General features: G+C 36.7%; 1 protein-coding gene across 1 annotated transcript in view; it reads right to left on the bottom strand.

The window, feature by feature from the left end:
• The window catches only part of RSRC1 (arginine and serine rich coiled-coil 1), a 326,480-nt gene that overhangs the window by 125,863 nt on the left and 178,519 nt on the right, over positions 1-22,098 (bottom strand). Inside the window, exon 6 of the mRNA XM_040974857.1 lies at positions 10,290-10,341. Within this exon, the coding sequence (XP_040830791.1) occupies positions 10,290-10,341 (52 nt within the window). The remainder of the gene's footprint in view (positions 1-10,289; positions 10,342-22,098) is intronic.

Below are 22,098 nucleotides of genomic sequence, written 5' to 3'. Positions count from 1 at the left end.
AAGCTTCTGGCTTCTGGCTTTAACATAGCCTGGCCCAATTCTGGTTGTCCTGTTCACCTGGGAGAATGAGCCAGCAGAAGGAAACTGATCTCTCTCCTCTCTTTCTCTGTTTTACTTTTCTCTCTCCCTCTCTCCATGTAACCGACTTCCAAATAATCTTTTACTGTTGTTGTTGTTAAGAGATTTGCTTTACTGGCAAAATTAAGTTTAGTAAATATATAAGGATTACATATAATTTTAAAATGTTTAAAAACAATTAGTTAACACTGCTATAGCATTGAGAAATTCATACAACAGCATTTTTCTCAAAATTCTTAATAATCTACAAGTTTTTAAAAATCTAAATAATCAGTTCTTATCCTAAAAGAAAAAGGTATAAAACCGCTTATTTTAAAAAGTGCATTTTCTGCAGCATATACTGTATAGGTTCTCTAAAACATACAAAAATCTTACAAAATTTATCCACTCAACAGCCTGTAATCATCCCTGAATCTAATGGGACATAAATGCATTTCATCAGAGACAAGATTCTTCAATGCCTGCTAAAATGAGAATCAAAAAATTATTATAACCTAGTAGTTTGGTTTGCAGCAAGCATTAATCAGAAGTCATAATAAATCCACATGCTTCTTTAGACAGCACATTAGTCAAACAGTTTTCTATGATAACGACATTGACTAATGGGCTCTGAGTTAGAAGGGTCAATCATAAACTCATCAAATGCTTCATTTAATTTCTTAATTTGGACAAACACAATTTGTTTATGGGAAAGATATCAGGTGCTCGTGAATGAGTAATGGCTATGAAACCAAACTCCATTAATCAGCTCATGATTACAAATGACTTAGAGATTGTTTATTCTAATTTCATTCATTTGGGTCAACAAAGAAAACATGAGCAAATGAAACCATTTGGAAAAAAATGGCATACTTATTTCTCCATATTTAATAAGGAAATGATAAATACTCTTTCAATAACTATATCAAAAGGACTTTATTATTCAGGTTGCTACCATTTCTCTTTGTAGCTGAATTGTTAACGCCTTTGATTTATAACGAAACTAGGTAAGGGAGAAATGTAATCTTCAATGCTACTAAAACTACACTCACTTGAGGAGTCCTTTCGGGCTTCTCAGGGGATGTGGTCACTCCTGCGTTTCTACTGCGGTCTGTTATACTTTGTTCTTCGGCTGACACACAGTGGAGACTAACAGAATCCAAAAGATGAATCATTTATGGTGGTACAATGCCATATTATGCTTGAATAGATCCCTTCTACCCAAGATGTGTCCAGTGGGGTAAGAAGAGCATTTAAGGAATCTTTCAGTTCTCATTGCCTACACTAAGGCCTGGATTAATTTACTCTTCCTTAAATAAATTCTGAGGAAAAGGCCTTTATAATAGTCAACCAAGGAAGAGGCAAACTTCACCAAAACCTCTAAAAGGCATGTCTTCTCTCTTTGCCCTCTCTTCCTTTATCTTGTTATCACCAAATGGGACTAACATCATGAATTACGTTAAAAAGACTGCTCTGACCTTGGCCTACTGTTTGAGTTTGGCCAACAGAAGACCTGGAAGGAGATTAATTAGAGGAAAAGGACAAAGACTGAGATCTGTCTCTGGAAGGCTTGCCTGTGGCTGCACAGTGGCTACCTTTCTCTACTGAAGGCCCGGTTTCCATTTTGGCACATGTTTTATACTTCTCACAATGTTCATTACCTGCTCCCATCTTTGTCTCTCAAGCTCCGGGTTGGTAAATAAACATATTTGCTGGTGACTGTGACGGTTCATCTTAAATCTGCCCAAATTTGTATTAACAGTTCCTTCCCTAAGCGATCTGATAATGTTCTTAGGTGGGCCATGTTATTTTCTGTTGCTCATCTTTGCCTCCCACAATTCCTCCCGACCCTCAAGATCTGAGGGATGATCTGAAATCATCTGAGGGATGATCTAAAGTCTGGGCCCAGCCCCAGTCATTGCGGCCATGGGGGAGTGAACCAGCAAATGAAGGCTATGCACTCACCACATCTCTCTCTCTCTCTCTCTGTTCCCTTTTCTCTTATTTCTCTGTAACTCTTTCAAATAAACAAACAAATAAATAAATCTTTTAAAAATAAATATTTCTAAAAACAATAAACTTAAACCAGAAATATTATGTGCCTAATAGAATAGTTAAAATTAAGTAAGAAAAAACCAACACGAACAAATCATGTCAAGAATGTGGAACAAATGGAAGTCTCATGTATTGCTTGTGTAAAAACAAAATGGAGGAACCTTTTTGGAAAACAGATTGATAGCTTCTTGCAAAGTAAAGCTATACCTAACCATTTTATATAAGCAGTCCCCATCCCATTTGTATTTCAGATATGTACCCAACAGAAATGAAAATGTATGCCTCAACAGACTTGCTCTCCAACATTCATTATTAGTTTTACCTACAAAATATGAGCTAGAAATAAGCAACTGGTACATCCTTTGTTCAATAAATATATAGTGTGATAGTGCAACAAACAAATATTACTCAGAAATATAAAGAACCGATGTTTATAAAATGTGCACAAATCAGAAACATATAATATTAACTGACAGAAATGATTGCAACGTGCTACACAATTCTGTTTGTAAGGCATTCTAAGCAGCAAAATTGTGGCAACACAAAGCACATTAGTGACTGCTAATGTTTGCAGTTGGGGATGGGGAGAAAGAAGTGATTTCAATAGAATAAAAAGGAACTTTCTAGAGTTATGTAAATGTTCTTTATAAAAAAAATTATAATTACATGATCATATACATTTGTCAAGGTTCATTAATTTTATAATTAAACACTGTGAAATTTTATTATGTTTAAATTTAAAAATTTAGAGTTATTCAAGTTTTTTTTGTAACACCAGAACAATCATAAAAGATAGAAAAGCCCAAACAATTATTATAATAGCTCCAAATCTCATTATTCAGAAACGATAACCACTATTACCCTTTTGATGTGTGCCATCCCTAATATTTTTAACATAAAATTTAACTTTCATATGAAATTAAGATAGGAAAAGGTTGCTTACACTGTATTTTGAAATTTTAATATTCCAAAATATGTCACCAATATACTTCCATTTCTATAAATTTACCAAGTACATTTTAACAAAAAGAAAATAAAAAGACAAGTTCCACAGTGATTCTATTATTTATCTGTGAACATCAAATCTTGTATTGAATAATGTCTTTTTTTTTGCCATAAATTATTTGAACATTTGAGAAACTTGTTTCATAAATAAATAATCCAGATAAATTCACAGGTCTTAAAACAGCTAAGTAATATATCTTCTAGTTTTGTAAAATAAGATGCAAATAAATATTAATATACTAAAAGCTTAGCATCTCAGGAATAGCAGGACAACTAAGAAAGTAACAGCACAAAATAAACATTAATAAAAGGATATTTTTGGAAGAAAGAAAAGATTGTTGGTGTTGCCAACTCTTTCTAAATTTAGGGGAAGATGTTGTACTCAGTCTTAAAAAGAGTTGTCTACTTAAACAGTTTTTTTAAATTATTATTATAAAAGAAAAAAGAAACCCAAGATTCTAAAATGTAATGAGTGATCCTATTAGTTCCACCAGACTAAAATCATACAGTCTACGTATGTGGTCTTTTCAGCCACATCTGTCATGAACTATTTTTACACCACAAAATGCAAAATACTGAGCATTCATTTACTCAACAAGACTTGAGTAAGTATTCATCATTTGATTTCCTCCTAAAAGAAAAATTAGCTCATGGGAAGATAGATAAATTTTCTTCTGGATAGTGAACTCAGGACATACACACCTTGGAACTGAGCCATACATATTTTAGCCAACAAAAAACAAAAATCACAAAGAGAAAGGACTAAGTAAAATGGAAAAATGAAACCTCAATCATGATTTTCTTAATAATCCAAATATTTTGCTGGCCTGGACATGGATCAACTATTCTAAATATTTAAATTATATGAAATTGACAAAGTACTTACACATAGTAGATGCTCAATAAACTACATTCATATTATTTTAAAAACTTTTTGAATTACATTTTGACTGATTTATAATATATGTTCCTTTCAAAAGTTCTGTACAATAAAAAATTTTACAGCATAAAAGTTTGTGTTAATTGTTTATCTGAATTGTCTGAAATTGACTAATTACTTTTGGGAAAAATTTTGATATGATGTCATTATACTCATCAAAAAATCAGATCTGTAATTTCACTTATAGCAGAAGTTTGATTTCAATCAGAACAAAATTTTTAAAGTGAAAAATATGAAAAAGTAATCAATTCTAAGAAAAAACTCATTATATCTTGATATTAAATTATTTACAATGATTTTAAAACCACTGAAAAAGAGCTGCATATTTGATGATAAACAAGCATCCAAATTTTATACACTTGTCAATCTTTCAATAATGAAGTCAGAGAAAATAAATTCACAGACACCCAAGTGAATTGGCAACTGTAAGTGACAGAAGCCCTTCTAAATCCTCTGTTTACACTGGGGATTAGTGGAGTGGATTCTGAGTTGCACACTGAACAGTCCATGGTCAAGGGAACCTGCTCCCTGTCAGCCCGCAGGGCATAAGGATAAAGCATGGTCCTGGTAGGAAGTGACCCATAAACGTATTCCTACCCAGGATTTATACAAAGCCAGTCTGCCTCACAGAAACTCCATATGACCATTAACTGGCCTGCAAGGCCTGCCAGGAGGCCTAATTACAGGTCTACAGAGCCCAATAACAAAAGCTGAAGGGCTTTAGCCCAGGGATGATCTGCTTTATACTGACTTGAGAGAGTCCATATAGAGGGCCCAAAGAAAGAGGTTTAGCTTTAAAATTCTCCCCAGAGATCCAGCATTGTATGCCAGTCCAGAAAGCCCACAAGCAACATACTTCAGCTAGGCTTCAACATACTACCCTGTCAACATTAACATTCAACTACTGTCTGCTTAACATCTGCTCAGAGCACGGTGTTGTGATGCTGTTAGATTCTCACTGATAGCTTTCTTCTTAATAAATATTCTTGCGAGTAAATAATAGCCATCTAAATATAAGTGTGTGATGGATGTTAAAACAAGTAACAGACTTTTAGAGAGCAATTTGTTTAATGATTCTCTGTAGGATCCATTAATGGGGGGGCGCGGGGGGGGAGCACAAAGCCAAAAATCATGTTTATTATTGAAAACTAGAAGTTCAATGAACATTATCAATATGATTTCTGCATTAAATCTATCCAAATTTATGTAGAATTTCTGAAGTTTAAGTAAATTATGCTTGATGAAAAAAGTTTTGGTAAGCAATGACCAAGCCAATGAAATTATTTAAGGTTTAATTGATTAGTTTTTTAGACAATATTCCTCATTCTGGGTAACATCTTCTAACCATATCTATGCACTGGTGGAAGGAGGATGTTTGGCTCAACTTCTTTTTATTTTTTTACATTTTACTTATTTTTTCATTTTATCTGAGGAGGAGTGAGACAGATCTTCCCCCCACTGATTTGCTCTCTACATGCTGTCAACACTGAAGCAGCTTCTGGTTGGAGCCAGGAACCTTGAACTCAAGCGCATTCTCCCACTTGGATGGGGAGCACTCAAATATCTGAAATCACCTGCTGCTTCCAGAGCCTAAAGCTCATCCACTGCTTCCCAGGCTCTCAGTGCAGGAAGCTAGAAGGGGAGTCAGGAACAGCACTGGAACCTACGCACCTTTCACATGCCAAGGGGTTTTTAATCACTGCACCGAACACTTGCCTCTGCTTCTTTAGCTTACCTCATGAAGCACTCATGTGATGCCATAAACAACGACTTCTGTTAACTAGTTAACCTTCATATAATGCTCACTTATATGCAAGACGCCATTCTAGATACTTTATTATATCATTTCATTTTAGTAGAAGCTATATAATGTAGACATCATTATCCCTATTTCCATTTCTAAAGATTCACTTATTTTTCTTTGAAAGGCAGATTTACAGAGAGGAGGAAGAAGGGGTTGGGAAAGAGAGAGAGAATGAGAGAGAGAAATCTTCCATCCACTGGCTCACTCCCCAAATGTCTGTAACTTCTAGAGCTGAGGGGATCCAAAGCCAGCAACCAGGAGCTTCTGAGTCTCCCACATGGGCACAGGAGCCCACAGATCTGGATAATGTTCTGCTGCCTCTCCAGGGCATAGGAAGAGATATGAATCAGAAATAGAGCAGCTGTGTCATGAACCGTAGCCCATAGGGGATCTCGTGCCACAAGCCGAGGATTAGCTTGCTGTGCCACCACACTGGTCCCTAGTCCCCATTCTTTCCATTTTGTAAATGAACAGCTGTAGTTTATCAAGTAAACAGCTTTCCTACAGTTTCATTAGGAAATAACAGAGCTAGATGGTGATCCCAAGCCGCAAACTTGAAAACTAAACAATATGCTGCACTGTCTTTAATCCTAACACCCACTGAGTGTTTCTTTATGTAATTATCTATCTATCTATCTATCTATCTATCTATCTATCTATCTATCTATCTGTCTACCTATCTACCTATCTACCTATCTACAGAGTTACAGAGACAGATGAGACAGAGAGCTCGCTCCTTCATCTGCTCATCCATTTTCCAAATGACTGCAGTGGTCAGGACTTGGCCAAACTTTATCAGGGTTTCCCATATAGAAGCAGGGGCCCAAGAACTTGGATCAAGTCTCACTGCTTTTCCAGGTGCATTAGGAGGGAGCTGGAATGGACAAGAAGCAGCACTCACCTGGGATGCATAAGCTGCACATGGCATCCCAACCCACCGCACTACAATATTACATTCTAGACTAAATTCAAGGAGGGATGTGCATTTCTAAGGCTATGCAGCTATGGGAGGGGCAGGACTCGGCTTCTAGGAACCCACAGGCATCTAGGAGGATAGAATCTCCTGAGCCTGTTGCTGCAGAATCGGCACTGTGTGCGGCACCAAGCACCCATGCCCAGCAAAGCTTATCACCTGGACACAGTGTGCATGCAACGCAACTGCTTCTTTGTTCTATTTAACAAGCTTCTGTCCTAGCAAGGCATGTCCAGGCACAGGTTTAAGACAAAAACACGGATAATCATAGAACATTATCCAGCTTTTGTGAATGTGCTTTATAGTTGAGGAGATGTTTTCCTTCCTGTCACTTTAATCCTTTTGTGTTATCAATAGAAAATTTCACTGCAAAACCAAAGACTGATTTGAGCAAAGAAATTCTGTTAATGTAAGGTAATTGTAAAACTACAACTGACAGAATAAGGGATGCATTTTATAATTCTTATCATTGTTCTACGTTCTGGCCAATGTTACTCAGGGGGTTAACATATGAAGAGGAAATCATTGAATTCAAATGCTGGTTCTGTCACTTATTAGTTATATAATCTTTACAAGTCATTCACAGCAAAAGTAAAGTGGAGAAAAGAAATTCTTAATGCAATTTACCATCCCTCCTCCTTCGTTGTGATAATCACATTCCATTATTTATCTTTCTGTAACGTTCTATTTTAAAGTATAAAAGTCAGAACATATCACAAATCTTTTTTTATATATTTTAAATATTTTATTTATATAAGCTGACTTTTCATGTCTTTCATAATACAAATGCAGATAGCAGGGGCATGCGAGAGAAGAGAAATGAAGAGACAGACAGAGAGTTCTCCCCTCCACTGGTTCACTCTTCAGTGTTCAGTGGCTTACACTGGTACTGAGCTGAAAGCTGCTGCCAGGAAGGCACTGCAGGCCACCTGAAGGCACAGCAGGAACCCAATTCCTTGAGTCATCACTACAGTCCCCCAAGGGTGCACACTAGTAGGGAACAGAATTGGTAGCAGAGCTGGGATTGGCTCAGGTAGTCCAGACAAGGATCCCAACCAATGCTTTAAACACTGAGCCAAATGAGTGTTCCAGTGGCTGAAACTGTGATACTATTATACACACTTCTAAAACTGCCAAGAAATCTGTGTAAGTTTACACATGGCTACTGTACCTCAGAAGTTTGTTTATTGGGAAAATAAGTCTAACACACATAAGAAATTTAAATGTTAATATTATTGGCATATGAATAAATATCAACATAAATGATATGGAAAAACAAACACTAAAAGAACTTGAAGGCAGAAAGAAAGGTTATGAACAGGAATTGTCAGGGAAATCTATGAAAATCCATCCTAGCCAGTTTTGTGCCCCAGCAAGTTATGCTGACACATACGATGCTGATATCCCATTTGACTACTAAGCCAAGTCCTGGCCATTCCATTTCCCATCAAGCTCCCAGATAATGCACATGAGAAAGCAGTGTTAGATGGCCCAAGGGTTTTGTTTCCTGGCACTGTCATGGGTGACCCAGTTGGAATTCCTGGTTCCTGGCTTCAGCCTGGCCCAATTTCAGACACTGTGGCCATTTGTGAAGTGAACCAGTGTATAAAAGATTGTTCTTTCCTTCCTGAAACTCTGCCTTTCAAATAAACAAGTGTCTTTTTGAAAATTTAAAAATGACAGATAAGTGTATTTTCTAGTTCATTAGAATTCTCTATAGTAATTTTAAAAACTTATTTGAATGACAAAAAAGATAGACAATCTATATTGATAGGACTGGGCATCAAAGGCATTGTCTGGTCAAAGTGGTTAATCAGTGGCAATGAAACACTATAGTGCATTTGTAAAACAATTTGACACAAATGTACAAGAAGCGAATTTAATTATTTATATCTTCTCCAATATATGCATTTCTATGGTAATTAAACCCAAGAAAAGAATACAAAGTACAAAAACAATCCAATGAATAAGGGGATGAGAGAAGTGAGAAGGAAAAGCTGGATACAATATAATGGTTCAATCAGAACAAAATGGTCAAGAAAAAAAATGCAACACAATGAACTAAGGTTTTCCATTTAGTTATCTGGGCCAAGACAAGTTTAATATGAAAACTGTCATAATTTTTAACACTTCTCAAATTCAAAGAACCTAGCTCTTTATCCCTAATATAGATTGTTAAATCAAAAATGAAGGGTGGAGAAGTTTGCACTGTTTCATAGTATATCTCACAGTTATGTTAATGAAAAAGAAAAAGGAGAAGACCGTGATGTAGAATGTTTTATACTTGTATGCATCAAGGAAAACTATACATGGGCACAATCCTTTAAAAGTAAGACTTTAATACTCAAGTTATGAAATGAAAATTAAAAATTGGATAAGATAAGCAAAATACAAGCAATTCTTAAATTGGAGGGATATAGAAATTCATAGTCAAAATTAAAGCATTCATCATCTAGTATACTTGTGTGGTAACTGATTTCTATCAGAGGTTCAGGAGCTACTGATCACTCATATTAGTGTTTCAAATCTTTAGACTGTGGATGTTTAGTGTGGGAATAAAAAGAATTAATAATGGAAATATTTAAATATGCACACAAGTATTTTCTTAATCAATAAGTATTAAAATGCAACTATTATCAGAGATGTGAAATTACTTTTGAAATCAACACATTAAATGAACAATGTAACTAGAGGAATCAAATGATACTGATCTTATTTGCTTTAGAAAAAAAACCATTTGAGCAAGAACCTCAGAGCATACCCTACATCCAGGACCTGGGGAGGGTGGGAAATTGGGTGGGCCTTCTCTCTTAATACCCCCCTTTAAACATGAATGAAACAATATGGAAAAAATAACAGTCTTACCCACTTTCCTGTAGCCCTTGAACCTTTTTACCCTAATTAACTATGTAAAGATTGTCAAAATATAATAATAAAAAAAAAGAAAGAATAAAATCTCAATCTAACAGTGGCAATTTATACAAAAGTTGAATTAAAATGGAACACAGGCTTAAATGTAAAATGCTAAACTGAAAACCTTTCTTGAGGAAATACGGGAAGAAATCATAATTTGGGGCTATCAAAGAAGTCTTAAACATGCTACCAAAAGCACTGTTCATCATACATATATATAACACACATATGTTTATATGTATATAGACACACATATTATATATACACACATGTATATATGATCAATCAATGGGACATTATCAAAATTAAGATTAAAATTGATGCAAATCTTAGAAATGAAAAGTAAAAATGAAGTTTCGGCACATTCAATATTATTATTCAACAATAAAAAGGTCATATATCACCATACACATAACCAAGATTTTGTAAATCTGTGAAAATACATGAAAATAAGAATCTTCTCTTTGACTTAGCAGTAAGTATGCTACCGTTGGTAGGACTGCCAGTTTTTCATTAAATGGAAGTTAATGATAAGTACTTACCAGCAGCCTCAAGAACCATTTGTAGTCTGGCTTTGGCCTGCTCTGCTGGTGGCTAAAAACCAAACATAAAAGACATACAGGTCAGACTGAGCAGACAGAACTTTTAATTAATGCACTGTTACATGACATCAATATTTATTTTATTTTATTTTATTTTATTTTATTTATTGTTGCTTACATTATATTATGTAGTACAGTTTTATAGGCGCTGGGGATCCCCCCCACCCCTCCCATACCCCTCCCCCCATGGTGGATTCCTCCACCTTGTTGCATAACCATAGTTCAAGTTCAGTTGAGATTCATTGCTTGCAAACACATGCCTAGCATAAAGTTCAGCGTCTTATTGTCCAGATAAGTTCAGTGGCCTCTTGGGGAGACCTTCTATGGTCTGAAGATAGGTCTAACAGAGTAAAGATCCAGTCAGTTAAAAGCCCCAACGAGGCCTCAGTATCATTATACAACATTATGGAATTAATTGACATAGTATTGGGTAAACAATATGTTAAAAATAATGCAAGTTCCATTCTTCAAAACATCTGGGTTGAGACAGTATCAATGACAGGTTCAAAAAATAACAAACAACCAAACAAAAAATTACTGGTTAAATCAAGGCAAACATGTGGTATCTAATCTTTTGGGATTCGCTCATTTCCCTTAGCATTATAGTTTCCAGTTGTGCCCATTTAGCCACAAAGAACTGCATTTTGTTTTTTCTAATAGCTGAGTAGTATTCCATGGAGTAGATGAACCAAAGCTTTCTTATCCAATCTTCTGCTGATGGGCATTTCGGTTACTTCCATGTTTTCGCAATTACTGATTGTGCTGCAATGAACATAGGGATGCATGTTGGTTTGTCGTAAAACAGGTGTTTTGGATATATTCCTAGGAGTGCTATTGCTGGGTCATATGGTATGCAGATTTTGAGTTGTTTGAGTGTTCTCCAGACTGATTTCCATAAAGGCTGTACCAATTTGCAGCTCCACCAGCAGTGGAGTAGGGTTCCCTTTTCCCCGCATCCTCGCCAGCAAGCGTCATTGGTGTTCTTGTTTATGTGGGCCAATCTTACTGGTGTTAGGTGGTACCTCATCGATGTTTTAATTTGGATTTCCCTTATTGCTAGGGAGCTGGAACATTTTTTCATATGTTTGTTTGCCATTTGGACTTGTTCCTTTGTGAAATGTTTGCCCATTTCCCGTGCCCATTTCTTGAGTGGCTTGTTTGTTTTGGTTTTTTGGTTGTTTTGAAGTTCTTTGTATATCCTGGAAATTAGCCCCCTATCGCCTATATCGTGTGCAAAGATCTTCTCCCACTCTGTGGGTTGCTTTTTTACTTTGTTGATTGATTCCCTTGCTGTACAGAAGCTTCTTAGTTTGATGAGGTCCCATTTGTTTATTCTGTTCTCAACTGCTATTGCTTTTGGTGTCCTTCTTAGAAAGTCGGTACCTACTCCTAGGTCTTGCAGGGTATTTCCTACATTTTCTTGCAAGAGTTTGAAGGTTTCTGGATGTAGGTTTAGGACATGACATCAATATTTAAAGAAGCTTATTATACTCCACACTAATATCCATCACATCAGTACTACCAATTTTCTTTCATCATCATAGTCAAATTATACCTTTTTTGTTATTAATCAAATGATGTTAAAATGTTCTTCATTTTTTAATTGTAAAAGATTTCCTGGGGTCCGGCATGGTGGCATAGTGGTTAAAGTGCTTGCCTTGAATGCACCTAGAACCCACATGGGCACCAGTTCTAATCCCTGCGGCTCCACTTCCCATCCAGCTCCTTACTGTGGCCTGGGAAAGCAGTTGAGGATGGCTGAAAGCCTTGGGACCCTGTGCCCGTGTGGGAAACCTGGAAGAGCTCCTGGCTCCTGGCTTCGGATGGGCACAGCACCGGCTGTTGCAGTTACTTGGGGAGTGAATCACTGGACAAAAGATCTTTCTCTCTGTATGTAAGACTTTGCAGTAAAAATAAGTAAATCTTTACTAAAAATAAATTTCCCTTATATTCCAATTGTGCAACATTAACATAAATAATTGAAATTTCATGAGGCAAAACTCACACAAGTAACAATATTCTCAAGATGTAATATTTCTCTGCATATGGAAATATGCAAGTTGATCTATTAGGATATAAACATAGTAGCAACATCAAGTCTAAGGCCTCAGGTATTTTGTTTTGCTAACAGGATTTGAAAAGAACAAGTGTGTCAAACATTGGATACAATGTAACTTTTGTTTCAAATTCTGAACTAATGGCTCTACAACTGCTCCCTCAGTGATTCCTAGGACAGTTGATGATGGCTGAAACTAACCTAACTCTGACATTTCTGAATAAGAGCTTCATAGTATCTTAAATTACAACATGGACTATACCAGGTTATGAAAGATCTGTTAAAAACTTTCTTAGTGCTTAGGACTTCATGTCATTATACCTTTATAAAAAATGAGAACAATAACCTAATAACATAAATGAATAACCTAAATAACTCCATGATTATATATGTAAACATCATTTCATTTAATGTGACACATGTGAATCTCTTGCTATTTGCAAAAAAAAAAAATCAGCTTGAATGAAAAGAATTAAATAATTGGATAAAAAAATAACATATACTCAGAAAGGCTTAAAAATTTCAATTGTGCCACAAGCATTTTTATCAGAAGTTAGGACACTGTTTAAGATTAACACCTCTCACTGGAGTGCCTGGTTTGATTCCTGACTGCTGACAATCCAATTCCTCCTAAAGACAGCCTGGGCGTCAGCAGCTGATAGCTCAAATACTGTGATCTCCGTTCCCCACCTGGGAGTTCATGCTGGGATTAGGGTTCTTGATTTCAGCACTGCCAGCCCTGGATGTTGAGGGCATTTGGCAAGAAAACCAGCAGACAGAAGACAGAGCTCTTCTTTCTCTCTTTCTCTCTGTATCACCCTCCCTTGTCTTTTCTGTCCCACCTCTCTGTCTTTCATAACCTTTTTCTGCTAACCACCGCATGCTTATTGCTTGACTTAGGGAAAGTCTTTTTAAAGATTTTTAAAATATTTATTTTGATTTTATTTACTTGGAAGGCAGAGTTAGAGACAGAAAAAGAGAGGGATAGATCTTCTATCTTGTCATTCACTCTCCAAATGGCCACAAGAGCTGGAACTGGCCAAAGCTGAAACCAGGAGACAGAAGGGTTTTTTTTGTTTTGTTTTTCCAGGACTCCCATGTTAGTGTAGGGGCCCAGGAACTTGGGCCATCCTACGCTGTTTTAGCATGCATTAGCAGTGAGCTGGATCAGAAGTGGAGTATCGAGCATCTAAACTGATTTCATGGGATGTTGGAACTGCAGGCAGGGGCCTAACATGCTACTCCACATCACAGGGACAGTCTGATATACCCAGAACTACAATAGCCCTAGAACAGAAGCCTGCTTGTTAAAATAGATGATACTGGAACACAGACAAGCCATTCACACAATGTCTATGGTGGCTCCGTGCTCAACGCAACAATACGAGTTGAGCTTTTGTAAGAAGATTTATAAACAGCAAAGCCTATCATATTAATTATCTAGACCATCAACAACATTTGCTGACTCCTGTTACAGAAGGTGGGCTTAGAATTTTAAAAACATAAGTGATATGTTAAAATCGACACTTATATATGCTATTCTAACAAAGTGTTGCAGATGGGTTGAAAGGAACATGACTGAGGCAAAGAGAAGAGTAAGGTGGCAATCCAAGAATTTGAGGTGAGGCATCAAGTGCCTGCCTGAGCTGAGCCAGAAGCAGAAACCTAGGCAGATTTCGGATTTGAGAAATACGTAAGCAGTAAAACAAAGGGCTAAAGGAATTATAGGAAGTATGCTGTATGTTTGTAGTTGGAGGGGGCATAAACACACAAAGTATGGAAAAAGAGACTTCAACTTAGAATATAACATCAAAATATCAATAGAAGATTAGGGGACATCTACCGAATACAATATAGCAATCATAAAGTAAAATATACACAGAAGCCAAGCATTAATACAGACATTTATGATGATAACTGGCAACTGATACTTGTCATTAGTACTAGGGAACTCAGAAACTGCAGAACTCCAGCACAAGGAAGCAGTGAATATTTGGCACCAACTGACTGCTATGCTGCAGAAATGCAAGCCCAAACAAACCTTGCTGATTTTTTACAAGGGTCAAATCACCATAAGGACTAATACTGTGTATAACAATCAATATTTTCTGGGTTAGGTTCAACCCCACAACAGGCAGTATATGGACCTTTGCCACCTGTGTAACACAGTACAAACACGATATTCCATGCAATGTAGCATAACTATCAAGGCAGGAAAGAAATGATATTTTGACTAGCAGGTCTAGAGTAAGCTAAGAATTACGAAGCATACATTTCAGAAAGTCCTTGTAAGCACTGAGTGTCTTTTGATAGAAGAATCTTAGGCACTTCCTTGGCTAAGATATTCTGTAGGAGTTTGTTTTTTTAGCATCAAGGAAAATGTTTTCATAATAATAATTTAAGACATAAAAAGAGTGTACAGAATAATGTGTGCTTCCAATTACTCCCAATAACATACTAACAACATTGGCAAAATCTCCGATTCCAAGTAATTCTGAATCTCCCTTCACAAGTCTACTGGCTCCCCCTATTATAGCCTCTATCCTGCAAGTCCAGTGATCACTAAAACATAAGAAAGATTTCTGATGGTGAATGTTAATGATAAAAGGTATTTACTGTGATATATTTATTTTCACTAACTATTCCTACAATCTGTGCCACACCACTCAATTTCCAAGGCAGAAGAAGCCATGGAATGGAATGATTAGTCACTGTCTCTACGAGTGAATGGTGAACTAAAATTTACACATGCTGACGTCACATCTCAAGATCCTTTCACATCGATCACAGGGACATTCATGATGCCAAATTAATTAATCAATTTAAAAAGATTCAAAGGTGCAAGAACACAATTTCCATTCTGTCAAAAACAGAAATGCATCCAAAAGAATATAAAGAATATAAAATAAGAATATAAAATATTTCCATTTTAGGTACATTTACCTGTGATGATACAATATCCTAAACTTTATCTATGAAATGTAGAGATGAACTTCACAATAGGAATAAATGTTGCTAGATTTTTCAGTAATTTATTTTATGTAAAAATATTTTTATAAAAACAAATACTGAGATTGCCTGCTCAAGCCTTTTTCTTGGATGGGTCTGCACACATGAATGTTCTTCACGTTCTGAGCATGCAAAAATACTGGTTTCTGTAACTAGTGACTGCAGTGAATGAATGTGGAGTTCCTAGCTTGCAGCTCTTTTAACTTAGTCATCTGTACCTCAAATCTTTAATTTTAAAACGTTTAATTCTTTTGTTAGAAAGGCAGAGTTACAGAGAAAGAAATACTCAAATACACACACACACACACACACACACACACACACACACACACACACCAATGTTTCATTCACTGATTCACTCTTTCATTGGCTGCAGTGCCTGAGGATGGGCTAGGCCAAAGCCAGGAGCCTGGAACTCCATCCAGCTCTCCTTGTGGGTGGCAGTGGTCCAGGTACTAGGGCATCTTCTCTTGTGTTCCCAGGTCCATTACTAGTAAACTGGATCAGAAGTGGAGTAGAGAGAACTTGAACTGGTATTCATAAGGCATGCTGATGTTTGGCTGAATAGTTCTGGAGATGAGATTTGGAGAAAAAGTAGTCTGGTTTAAGTTGTGATCATTGTGATTGCTATCTATAATTGCTTTATGGGAAAATATTAAAAAATAAAGAAGAAACACAGAGCTTAAAAACATTGTACCACTTCTTTCTAAGTAGGTATGATTACAACAGCTACCTCGAGTGGAAGCATTTTTGAGTCTGAGAGCCAAAATGCCTTAAGCTGCAGTTATTTCAGGGTATATTATGCTTCAGCATTAGTATGAATTCAATTAAAAAAAACTGAGACCTTTTACATAAGTTCTTCAGAATCAGCAAATACACCATTTAAATGATACCAAAACAGATGTGTGAAACTTTTCAAATAATTTGTAAATGAGGACATACTGGATACTGCTTCATGTCCCGAATGCTCCACTTTGAATCTAGCTCCCTGCCTGTGGCCTGGGAAAGCAGAAGAGAAGGGTTCCAAGTCCTGAATTCCTGAAACCATATAGGAGCCTCAGAACAAGGAACTGGCTCCTGACTTTGGATCTGCTCAGCTCCAGCTGATATAGACATTAGCGGACTGAACCGGAAGATGGAAGACCTCTCCCTCTGTCTCTCCTACTTTCTATAACTCGACCATTAAAATAAATCATTTTTAAAAATTTTACTTCCTTTTATTATTGTCACTTTATGATACAGTTCCACAGGCCCGGGGATTTCCCTTATCCCCTCCCCCATTCCCTCCTCCTCACTGAGTTCCCCTGTATCATTCCTATAGCATAGTTCTTCATACATGGACAATGGCAGAGAGTTCAGCATCCTATTGTCAAGAAATAGTAAACAGTTTCATTAGGAGTCCATCTTTGTCTGGAAGTAGAGATGCATATTGCATTGTATCCTCACATCTGTATATGATAGTCTGCATTATATAGTTACTGTATATTCCTTTAAATAAAGAGCCACAATACAAAATCAACAACAGGAAGAAAAATAGAAATTTACAATGCCATGAAGTTAAATAACATGCTACTGAATAACTAAAATGTCACTGAAAAAATGAAAAAGAAAATCAAGAACCTTCTTGAAGAAAATGATGCCACTCTATGATCTAGGAGTCAGTGAAGAATTTAATCAGAAAAAACTGTTTTGAAGAGGTGAAACTAACAAAAAAAAAAATCAAAATCCTTGAGATACAGTTTCCGCTCATCTTTCTTGGTGAAATGTGTCTCCTGTAGGCAACAAATAGATGAGATTTGTTTTGTAATCCAGGCTACTTTTCTATCACGTTTGATTGATGAGTTTAAGCCATTTACATTCAGGGTAAACATGAATGGGTGGTAATTTGGTCCTGTCATTTTAGCAGTGAGTTATTCATTGATTTAGTCTTCTGTTGTTATTTTACTGGGATGTTCTTCATATTTGCCTTTGGTTTTCGTGAGTGCTATTTCTCTTCTTTGTCAAGAGAACATCTTTAAGTATCATTTGTAGAATAGGCTTAGAAGAGGCACATTCATTTAACTTTTCTTTACTGTGGAAGAATTTTATTATATTTTCAAAGACAAAGGAAAGTTTTGCTTGATATGTTACCTGGGCAGACCATTTTCTTCTTTCAGAACCTGGAATATGTCTCTGCATTCTCTTCTGTCCTTTAGAGTTTCCTGTGAGAGGTCTCCTGTGAGTTTAACTGGCATTGCCTTATGTCAGTTGATTTTTTTTTTCACGTGCACATTTCAGGATCTTTTCCTTATGTTCAACTGAAGGGAGTTTGATTACCACGTGTTGTGGCGAAGATTGTTTTTGATCAACCCTGTTGGGAGTTCTGTGCCCTCCTAGATCTTGTTTCCCAATTCTTATCTAGATTAGGGAAATTTTCCCTTATTATTTCATTAAAGACACCTTTAATCCCAGTTTCTCTTTCTGCACCTGCTGGGACTCCCGTAACTCTTCTATTTGGCCTTTTAATAGTGTCTTTCAATTCTTGAATACCTTTTTTTAGCCTGATCCAGTTCTGCTTACAGCTTTTCGTTTGTTCGCCCCTGGTGACAGGAAATATCTTCTAATTTTGAGATTCTTTCTTCTGCCTCCTTCATTCTATTTGGAGACTCTTCAGTGTATGTTTAATTTGCTCCACTGTTTTCTTCATTTCTGATATATCAGCTTTCATTTGATTCATTTCCAGTGTGACATATTCCTTAAATTCCCTGAATGCCAGCTTTACGTGCTTCTCCTTGTTGATAAAAAGCTTTGTAACAAGTGTTTTGAATTTCGTATCCCCCATTTTCTTGATGTCTTCCTCAGTGAATTCTGAGGTTGGCAAAGTGTTTTGCTGCTTTGCAAGGAAGTCTTCAGTAATATTCATCATGCCTTTGTCTCTTCTTTTTCTCTTGGTCATTGTACTTCTGGTTAGCAGAGTCTTCTCCTTGGGGCAGGTTTCTAAGCACTGTCACCACCCATAGGTCTACAGTTCAATTTTACTTAGAAAAAAAAATTTTACTTAAAAAAAAAATCTAGGATCTGAGTGTCTGGAACGTGTAAATGTGTAACTTTTTTAAAAAAAAGATTTATTTTTATTATTTTTTTTTATTGGAAAGGCAGATATACAGAGAGGAGAGACAGAGAGGAAGATCTTCCGTCCGATGATTCACTCCCCAAGTGAGCAAAACGGCCGATGCTAGGCCAATCTGAAGCCAGGAGACTCCTCCGGGTCTCCCACGCGGGTGCAGGGTCCCATCTCCCGGGCCATAGGCAGGGAGCTGGAAGGGAAGCAGGGCTGCAGGGATTAGAACCAGCGCCCATATGGGATCCCGGGCATGCAAGGCGAGGACCTTAACCACTTGCGCCACCGCGCCGGGCCCTAAATGCGTAACTTTTTAAATGAAGTATCCAACTGTTTCAAAAGTGGTTTTACTCTCAACCAATACTGTATAAATGCACTAATTATTGTGTATTTTATCACTTGTTATCTCGGCTTATCAGTCTTTTTAATTTCAAAATTTTAACAGGTGTGTAATGGTACATAATTTCAGTTGTTCCCTGAATGACTAAAGGTGTTGAACATTTTTTCATATGCTAATTTATTAACCAGTTATCTATCATGGTAAAATGAATAAAAACTTTTTAATTGGACATGGTAAAAACTTTTTAATTGGACTCTTTTCAGATTTTTCTCTAGTATGGAATTTCCGATTTTATATGCAAAAATCTGATTAGAATTTTGGCAAAGTCCACATCATCAATTTGTACTCTTATGAATCATGCTTTTAAATTTAGGAATATAGTTACTCAATTGTTCGAGCATCAGTTTTCCACTCAATTGCCTTTGCAAGTTCATCAAAAATATATTCACCACAAGTTGTGTGTGTGTATCTCCATTTTGGTTCATTCATTGGCCAGTTGTGGCACCAAAAACACAGTGTCTTTAGCACAACAATTTTACACTAACTCTTGGAATCAGGTACACAAACCCAGCCTGTGTTATTCAGAGCATTTCTTATTGTTCTAGCTCCTTAACATTCTCAATAGCTGGATGTCTGAGGGAACGACTATTGTATGACAAATGATAACAAGTAGTAATAAGCAGTTATACAAACTGCACGTAATTTTAGTAAGTTTCTTAGCCAACCTACTTTGCAATAAACTAGCAATCCTATGATCCTATGGGCTCCAAATATATACCATTTCTATGTGTCATATCTTTAAGACGAAGATGAGAGATGTCCCTGAAAGCATGATAAACCTGAAAACATCCACATCTCCTTGGAAAAAGTGTAACAGTTATTACTTACTGTATGTTACAGTTGTTACAGACTCTATGCTAAGAATTTTACATACCATATAACAATTTTAACAAGTCAGGAATTCTCAATACTATCTTTAAAATGAAGTATAAATTACTTTAACTGATAAAGCTGATGAAGTGGCAGAGCTTGAATTTGAATCCAAATCATAAAATCTGCAGCCATAACAATAATATAGATTCAGTCCATGAAATCTATTGGTTTATTAACTTTCATAGGATAAGAAAAGACAAATACAATCATTTTAATTGTCTGAAATGATCATACAAAAAACAACCAACCATTTATTTTTAGATGCGTTCACTTAGGATATATTAAAGCCACAAGTATCATCTAAAAAATCTCATTTTAATCAAGTTTTCACAGATGTACAATTTTAAAAACATTAAACATTCGTAGTATAGGTACTGTGCAGTTCCCTTAAAGTAAATGCAATCTTACTATGACAGAGACACATATCAAAAGCTTATCATATTTCTAGCTACATTTCATTTTAACTGTTACTATAATTCTACCTCTTAGAATCAAGGTCTAAGCTAGAAATACTACAAATAGCTCAAAAGCAGATTTATGTCGCCTCTAGAACTTAGCACCTAGTTTAAAGACCCCTTCAAAAGACAACATGCATTCCATTCCCAAGCAAATTCCTTTTAGTTTTACCACCTTCTTTAAATGGCTTAAAATACTACAAAAAGTTAGTTACCAGCTATTTTTAATTGAAATCATATAGATGCCATATCACTGGTGGGAAGGAAGTCTGAGATTACAACATACTATTGGACTATCAAAGAGCCCATCTGTACTATCCCGCACTGTCAGGACACTTCAAGAGGTTCCTGGAAAACGGAAATAAAAGATACAATTGTATATCCAGAGTCTACAAAGAGTTCATTGAAACAAGTATTTTTACAAAAACATGCAGACCCAGTGCGATGTCTTAATTAGTTAATCCTCTGTCTTCCAAGTGCCAGAATTCCATATGGATGCCAGTTCGTGTCCCAGCTGCTATACTTCCACTCAGCTCCCTGTATATAGCTTGGGAAAGCAGCAGAGGGTGGTTCAAGCCTTGCAATCCTGCGCTCATGTGGGAGAACCAGAAGAGGCTCCTGGCTCCTGGCTTCGAATTGGCTCAGCTCTGACCTATGAGGTCATTTATGGAGTGAACCAGTGAATGAAAAATCTTTCTGTCTTACCTATTCTCCATAAATCTGCCTTTCCAAAAACAGTAAGTAATTCTTTAAAAAAGAAAAGGTGCATGAACTTCAAAATTTGGGGGTCAAAATAGACTTATCGTTTAATTCCATTTTCCATGATTTTTTGTTAATGTCGTTGAGGGCATTATTCTCAGAAAGAGGTGAGGAGTGTAAAGAGTCTTCCCTCTGCTCATTCATTCCCCAAATGACCAGAGAGAGAGAGAGAGAGAGAGAGAGAGAGAGAGAGAGAGAGGCAAAAGCAGAGAGAGATCTTGCATGCACTGGTCCACTACCAATATGGTCACAACACTCACCTCTGGACCAGGTCAAAGCCAGGAGCTTCATCCCAGTCTTCAATGTGGGTGGCAGGTGCCCAAACATTTTGTGGTGCTACCCGCTATGCCACAAAACTGGACCCTAAACTTTGTTCAAGTATTAACATATTCCTCCACTTGCTGGCATCTTTAAAGTCATCTTCCTGTTTCATTACTGCAGCTTTAAGTAACAGTACATCTTCTGATCATAACATTTCACAATGGTCTGTTTGGCATATTATTTTATGCAATGACATAAATGTCCTTCTTGATCTTTTCAGGAGGCAGTTTAAAATAACACTTCCTAATTTTTATATCCTTGGTAGTATTCCAAACATATTTATGAGAAACCTATTCTCCATGACAACTTTTCTTTTTCTGCATTTTATTTATCCACATTTGCATCACCCCACTCAGCAGGAAAGGGGAAGCATCAGCATGGCCCATTGTTGGAGCAGCCTTCTATTTTTCCTGTTTTTGTCAACTTCACCGAAGTTTTTTTTTTTTTAAAGATTTGTTTTTATTTTCATTACAAAGTCAGATATACAGCGAAGAAGATCTTTCATCCGATGATTCACTCCGAAAGTGACCACAATGGCCAGTGCTGCGGCAATCCGGAGCCAGGAGCCAGGAACTTCCTCCAGGTCTCCCATGTGGGTGCAGGGTCCCAAGGCTTTGGGCCATCCTCGACTGCTTTCCCAGGCCACAACCAGGGAGCTGGATGGGAAGTGGAGCTGCTGGGATTAGAACCGGTGCCCATATGGGATTCAGGCACGATCAAGGTGAGGACTTCAGCGTTTAGGCCATCATGCAGGAATCAAAAGTTTTTAACACTCT

Source organism: Ochotona curzoniae, unplaced genomic scaffold, assembly GCF_017591425.1.
Source record: "Ochotona curzoniae isolate NIBS_2020 unplaced genomic scaffold, NIBS_Ocur_1.0 contig_2599, whole genome shotgun sequence".
Taxonomy (NCBI): domain Eukaryota; kingdom Metazoa; phylum Chordata; class Mammalia; order Lagomorpha; family Ochotonidae; genus Ochotona; species Ochotona curzoniae.
This window is presented reverse-complemented; position numbering and strand designations above follow the sequence as displayed.